The 7,175-nt window shown below is 47.4% G+C and overlaps 1 protein-coding gene across 1 annotated transcript; it reads right to left on the reverse strand.

The window, feature by feature from the left end:
* Window positions 1–3,325: 3,325 nt before the first annotated feature.
* Window positions 3,326–5,629, reverse strand: LOC123087771 (B3 domain-containing protein Os06g0194400). Its single transcript, XM_044509878.1, has 5 exons — window positions 5,379–5,629; window positions 5,027–5,293; window positions 4,708–4,923; window positions 4,190–4,301; window positions 3,326–3,547 (listed from the first exon to the last, which is right to left on the reverse strand). The coding sequence occupies exons 1-4, from the start codon at window positions 5,523–5,525 to the stop codon at window positions 4,230–4,232; spliced, it is 702 nt and encodes a 233-aa protein (XP_044365813.1). The 5' UTR covers window positions 5,526–5,629; the 3' UTR covers window positions 3,326–3,547; window positions 4,190–4,229.
* Between the last annotated feature and the right edge of the window lie 1,546 nt (window positions 5,630–7,175).

Here is a 7,175-nt window from a genome sequence, read left to right on the forward strand (position 1 = left end):
TTACAACCAATAAAGGGCAGACCTTGAATTTTCACCCTGATAATCGAGACTCGGTACTCGAGGAGCACGACCAAAAATGCAGCCCCCCAGTGTTAGCCGCCCCCGCTTGCCGAGGCCGCAGTTGCAAGTCACCATACACCTGGCACATAGTCTTCATCGCATCCAATACATCCTTCCGCCAAAGCTACAAGACCTTCAATCACAACCACCATGACTTTCTTCACCTCTACCAATGCCTTGAGAATCTCTGACTTAGACTTGTCTCATGGCACCGATAAGAAAGTGAAGCTTTGCGACGCGCCCACTTGAAGCCGTGCTGGCTGATAATATGTGCGCACGCGACCGGAGTCTTTCCGATCTAGATATCCAGGGGCAAATAAGCCAATCCGTATAGATCTCCGATGGGGAAGACCGAAACTCGTCAGCAGCCAGATCCAAGAGGTTGACATGCGACAGAAAGACGACTTGGCGGAAGAAGAGTGCTAGGGCCAAACCACCAATATTAGGCCGAAGCCAGCAGCCCCCACGCCGCCCTCCTCTCGATCCAGACCTGGCCTCTCGGCGCCGCCGACCCACGCCGTCGCACGCCAGAGAACACCTCAGCCCCATCGCCGCCGCCCCGCAGATCCAACCGCCGCCACCCGCGGGCCATGGCCACACACGGGAGCACGCCCAAGGGAGGAGAGAGGCGCCTCAGGGGAGCGCCCCGCCGCCGCCATCCCCGGCCTCGCCCGGGCTTCGTTAGCGGATTAGGGAAGGAGGGCTCCTGGCGGCAGCGCTAACTATCGCCCCCCGTGTCGCCATAACGCAGCGACGCGGGGGTGTTTTTTTCTTCGTTCCTGTAAACTAGTGAACTAAGAATCCTATTCTTTTTTGGGAGAAACTTCCATATTTTCATCTTCAATCATGGCAGTACAAAGAACAACCGAGGTAATAAAAATTACAACCATGTCCGTGGACCACCTAGCGACGACTACAAGCACTGTAGCAAGTCAAAGGCGCACTGCTGTCATCGCCCCTCCCTCATCGGAGTCGGGCAAACCTTGTTGTAGTAGACATTGCTAAGGCCAGGCCTCATAGGACCCGCGCACCAGAGTAGCAACCATCACCGATGAGGAAAGTCGTAGATCAGAAGTGTTAAACCTGTAAACAACCAAACGAAGACGAACGAAGACCGGATCCAAACAGATCGACCGAAGACCAGCACCGACCAAATCCTGCGAGATCCGACGGAGACAAACCTCCACACATCTCCTGACGACGCTAGACACATCATCGGGACGGGGATAGAACGTGGGAGACATTATTCCTACTAAGGGACATCGCGACCACCACACAACCCCAACCAAGACGCTGGAACTAACAAGAACGAGAACGGGGTCCCTCCCGCCGGCAGGGGTCCAAGATCCTCCGCACCTTGGGGCGGACAGACGGCGGCGCCGACAGGAGGAGAAGAACTTTTCTTGTAGAGGAAAGAGATGAGCGCAATGAGCCGTGGGCCAATCGCCCTGCTCGCTTTCCACAACACCTTATCTTATTTTCAGATATGACCGAGAAATTGGCACTGATATTAGCAGCAACAAAAAAGAGAAACAGATATAACCAAGGTGCATGATAGGCTTTGATTATGACACCACATGTACATGGAGTTTGTTGTCTTGCTTGAGGCGACACCCCCAGAAACTGGACTTGTAGGAGCCATGCTTTCCAGATGTCCACAAGGTAGAACCAGCTCGGAGATCCCCTGGTTATTCACCATTTGGGTTCTAGGTTTGAGCACATATTTGTACTCTCACGGGTACCAGATGCACCACCAGTCCTCCAGATTATCAGCCATCGTAGAAACTAGACAACTATCTATCCAGCTGTGTAGCCTGCAAACAGTCAAACCGCACCTACCTTGCACAAACACATTGCATCAAAATATGATCAGTGGTGCCTTCCTCTTGGTTGCACAGGAAGCATGAAGAAGGATGGATGTTCCTCCAGCCCTCTTCTCAGCCGACGATCAGAGGTCCGGAGACGGTAGCGAAGCGCAGGTGAAGTAAAGTTTTTACACTTAAGCGGCGCCCAAGATTTCCAAATAGCCTTGGCAGAAGCAAATTTGTTGGGCCCCTCGTTGAGTATCTGGTAAGCAGAGGCGAATGAATAAGTAGCGCTGCTCCTCCACTTCCAGAGCGCCTCGCCTGCACCCCAGGAATCGCCTGAATCCCATAACTGAATGAAGTGCACCAAGCCATCGGTAGGGAGCTCATTTGGCACATCCAGAAATGCGAATGTGCCGCCTCCCTAACCGTCCTCCTGTTGCGCACCCTAGCATTGACCTGTGCCGTGACGATCAGAGCAATATCATTGGCGCATCTCACCATTGATTCAGCGATACTTCCAGAAGAGGACATTGTCACCAGAACCTAACTTCCAATGAAACAAACTGCAGAATAAGGCCATGGGCAACCCTTGCCAAGACCTAGCCAGATTTGCGCACTTCAATCAACCAAGCCCATCGGCCATCGCAGTCGGAATACCAGACTCTGCAAGTTCAAGTCAATTACTCCTCCCAAGCCACCAAGACACCTTGGCCTGAGGACTTTGCGCCAAGCCATCGGGACAGTTCCCGCTATGAATGTCATCAGAACCAGCCCACAAAAACGCCCTGCAGCCCTCCTTGTCCACACGGTCAAGAGCCCACTTTGGGGCCGCGGCCACCAAACCTTTTTTCCATTCGCAAAGACTTGTTTCAATTGCATATCATAAGGTATTCGAAGATGATGTGTAGGTCGCGCATGAATCACCGAATTGATCAGAGTGAGGCGCCCACGCTGCCAACCAGGCATGAGCTTCAGGAGCTTCAGCAATTTGTCATCAATCGGCTGCCACTGGGATCTATCTTGCATGGGAAATCGTCCATCTTCCAGGGCAGGGCAGCAACAACTAATCCCTGACCGATCTTGTCTTCAAGAATTAATATTCAACCCTGAAGCCTGTTCGAAAATCCGAAGAGCCTCCCCACAAATACTAGATCCATTCTCGAAGGTCTAATAAACAACACAACATCATCCGCATAAATCAAGAGCCTTCTGTAGAGGGGTGCAACCAGGCATCGAGCTTATAACACTCAGATCCTCCACTTTGATGGCAAGAGCAGTGAGAACCTCCATGGCAATGCCACCAGGCGAGCGAACTTCAAAGCAAAACTTTGGCAAGCTATGTCAGGCTAATAGCCGGGCAGGGATAAAATCCTTAGCCCTGCGCCCATTAGCCACCAAACGAAACAACGTTGTGTTCGCATCACCATCTTGCAACCATCAAACCCAAGCCAAAAACAAACAGGAACAGCCACGAAAGAATGCACTCGAGACCATCGTCAGACTACAACCATTTAGTTCAACCAACACAAGGTCTGCACTACCTACTAATCCCATCTAACCTATGTTATAATGCAGGTCTGCCACACTGGTAGGGTCCGAGTATGCGACACGCAACCAACACAAAATCGCGGTAGCCAACTCCAACATCAGCCAAGAGCGTGACATCCTTCTCCTAGAAACTGCAACAAAAGACACATTTGGCATGTTAGCATCTATACGGATAAATCAGAACCATATAAGAGAGCATTCTATTTACTACTACCGAGCTGCTGATTGAGTCTAAGGGGGCCGACTGAGGTAAGACAGGCAGAACCTTCGCGAAGAGCATCGGGTCTACGACAACCTGCTACTACTGACCGAGAAACACTCCCGGCAGTTTTCAATTTCTATACACGCGCATCTAATATGTCAATCGGTTAGTTTGGGCGTTTGGCCAGTGAGAACTCCAACGTTTGTAAATAAACTGCAGTTCCCCGTGTATTTTCATGGCTCACATAAGCAAGAAACAAAATAAGGTTGCAGTTTCACTTGCCAGGCTCGAAATCTCAAACCAATAGGGAAATGGGAGAAACTAGCAGTGCGTTTCGCGAAAACATCCAACTCCAGTGCAGGAAACACAGTTATGTTTGGCCATAACTCATAAGCAAGCGGGTTTGTATGTTTTATTTTTGTCCGCAAACTGAGCTTGGCCAATCATGAAATCGATGCCTCAGCAAAAGATAAAGAAATATTTAACTCAGGCACACTTCAACGGTTCAACCTAAGTGAACGATGGAAAGAAATTCAACCTAGGAAGGAAAACAATGGTAAGAACAAAGTACCTGCTCCGATCGAACATTGTATTGGAAGCACACATCTTTATTACTCTTCATCATCAGAGTCATCGGAAGTTTGGTCGCTTTCATAGTCTGGGTTTGCTCTAAAAATGTAGACCTGCATCACAATATGCACTTAGCAGTGAGATAAAACGACCTCCTCAGGATTAGGCCTTAAAAGAATCCCTTCCATTATGTAAAAAGATATGACTGGACAATTAAAGGCTTATGAATGAAATAATAATGAGAGGCCCTTTAGATCTGGTTGGAATGAAGGTTTATACTGTAGGGATGCTGAGCAATAACATCATTTCCTGCAAACTCTGTGTAGAATTAATTGGCAGTTTTCCAAACAGGCCCAATTTCCCATATATGAATAAGTAGACACAGCTCACTAGTTTCAAACTTCCGATTATGGATATCACCTTACAAAGTTATATATGCACTGGTACTGAATGTGGAGTTCCTAAAAGTAAAAAGTCGGGCGAATTTATCCATGGAATGGAGGAGATGCTGAATCTCACCTTGAACTTTGCCCTCTCTGTCATGTGGAAAACCAAGCAATCGCCAACGGCAAGGTCATGGTTGGCGGCAAATCCTCTCCACCCCTTGTGGAAATAGTAGTGTCTGCCCTGTCTGTGGGCATTGTACATCATGTGGAACTCGTCATCCGCCTCGTCCACCAAGACGACTCCCTCATCGTGCGCCAGGAGATATTCACTGAAGTGCTTGGGGATTTTCTGTCATGATGCATATATATAACCCACCAAATCAAAATCCAATCCGATCCAAGAACCACATTGCCTCACACCCAGTGCGAGTTTTCTTGATAAAATACTGTACCATCTCGGCTGCCTTGCTGGCGCAGTTGTGGGTCATGGGCTTGACGAAGGCGGGGCAGCGGATGCGGTGGATCCGGCGCTGGAGCTCCTCCGCCTTGGCGATGGCGCCGGCTCTCTCCTCCTCGGTCGGTCCTTTCCAAACAGCGTATGCCTCGTACACTCCACGGTAGTCGCGCTGCCCTGCGCCCTCGAGGTAGCTGGGCTGCTCCGGGAGGCCGGCGACGCGGCCGGACCGTCGGAGCTCGCCGGGCTCCGGGGCCTTGCGCTTCTGCGGCAGCAGTCATATAAGTAGGGGAGAAAAGGGAGATGGGAGACCGGAGGCAAGGAAGAAGAAGGGAGAGGATCTGACGAACCGGCCTGGGCTTGGGGTTGGGCTTGGGCCTGGCGGCGGCCTCGCGGACGGCGGCGGAGAGATGGTGCAGGCGGAGCTCCTCCAGCTTCCGGCGGTTCTCCTCAATCTGCCTCCGGCGCTGCTCCTCGTACGAGTTCGATTCCGCCATTGCCCCTTCCTGATTCCCCTTCCTCCCCTCCGGCGCTGCTCTGTTTGGGAGGAGAGCTGGACTGAGCAGGGAAGGGGAAAAGTGACGTGGCCCTCTACCCTATACTTGTCTCTTCTCGTTGGCCCTATGTTTTTTGAGAATTTTTTCATTCAAATCACAGTATAAAGTAGTTGACCCTTACAAGCACACTGAAACACAAACACAAAGGACCACGAACACATAGAGAACTCTAAGACAACCATAACAAAAAAATCTCCGAAGCCTTATGTTATCATCCATGAACGTTGGCCTTATGTTGATAAAAAAGAAAGTGCCATCTATAACACATTGAGCATCAGTATAACACACGCGTCCAGCAACACAAATAACTTTCTCATGTATTTGCATTAGTTAAAAGACGCTCTTCAATCACATTGTTAAAAAGACCCACCCAAACACCATAATAATAATAATAAATGATACAGGCCAAACGGCTCACTACAGATTGGTCATATCAAACACTATCACCAATCATTTTCTTGATTTTCATCGTTGGACTACTCTTTTCCTAATATATCGACACATCCATCCACAACCATAAATCTGTAAAGTCTATCCGTAAGTGTGGCATCTCTGCTAACAAGAACACCCCATTGTTTCTTCCACACGCCAACCAACTAGCACATAAATAATTTTCACAATTTTAGAAAAACTACCACGTAAAAATAAAACATGTACTACCCCAAAAACATAAGTGGCACCGAAAGCACACATTGTCCTTCTATTTGTATCAAAGGCCTCAAATGTTGTTAAACAATGTTAGTAGAAAGGGCTAACCCATGAAAATAAATACGCATTTAGCAGCAAGTGATAATCATCAATACTCCTGCTTTATCATGAAATTTATGAAGAAAACTGAATGATGGCCCATGCCTGGGACGCGTTCATGGGCCGGCCCATGCAAGTTTTGAGAAACAAATCGAGAAATCATAAAATGTTTGAAATCATAAAATGTTCGTGATTTAAAAAATTGTTCACATATTATAAAAAATTCACGATTTTGGAAAGATATTCATGAAATAAAAATGTTCGTGATTTTTAAAAAATGATTGTGTATTCAAAACATTTTTGGGAATCTGAAAAAAATCCATAAAAGTTTAGAAAATATTCACAAAATATCAAACGGATCCATTGAAATAGATCCGTAAATAACGAACAAAACGAACCATCGCTTACATAGAGGTGTTTTTAGGGGATCTATAGAGGTTGTTATATGATTTTATTGAATCCATCGCGCGTCGGGTAAAAAATGGTTTACGTGTTATGTACAGCACTGATCCCAAAAAAATTGACACAAATTCATATGGGTTAGTTTTTGTAAACTATATAAAAATAACTAAATGTCTAATTTGCCTCGATACATAGCTATGTTTTTCTGGTACCACGGTTTTACTGGTCATGGAAAACACCGCGATGCTAGGTCAAGACGAGACACATCATTCATTAATCTAACTAGGCAGAGTCCATCAATGCATTTTGCTTAGCCAAAATTATTTCGTTGTGATGTTATAGGAAATCAAGTCATGATGAGACTATCACACTTTTCTCATCATGACATGATTCAGATGTAGTTTATGAAATGGCATTTTAAAAGTCCTTATCTCATCCTAG

Source organism: Triticum aestivum, chromosome 4A (genome assembly GCF_018294505.1).
Source record: "Triticum aestivum cultivar Chinese Spring chromosome 4A, IWGSC CS RefSeq v2.1, whole genome shotgun sequence".
NCBI lineage: Eukaryota > Viridiplantae > Streptophyta > Magnoliopsida > Poales > Poaceae > Triticum > Triticum aestivum.

Bases quoted from the DNA above. Each gene is read 5' to 3' on its own strand.
- LOC123087771 (XM_044509878.1), bottom strand. From the start codon at position 5,525: ATGGCGGAATCGAACTCGTACGAGGAGCAGCGCCGGAGGCAGATTGAG. The intron at 4,924-5,026 runs GTACAGTATTTT...GCATCATGACAG, and splicing joins CCAGCAAGGCAGCCGAGATG to AAAATCCCCAAGCACTTCAG. The intron at 4,302-4,707 runs GTGAGATTCAGC...ATTGTGATGCAG, and splicing joins CAGAGAGGGCAAAGTTCAAG to GTCTACATTTTTAGAGCAAA.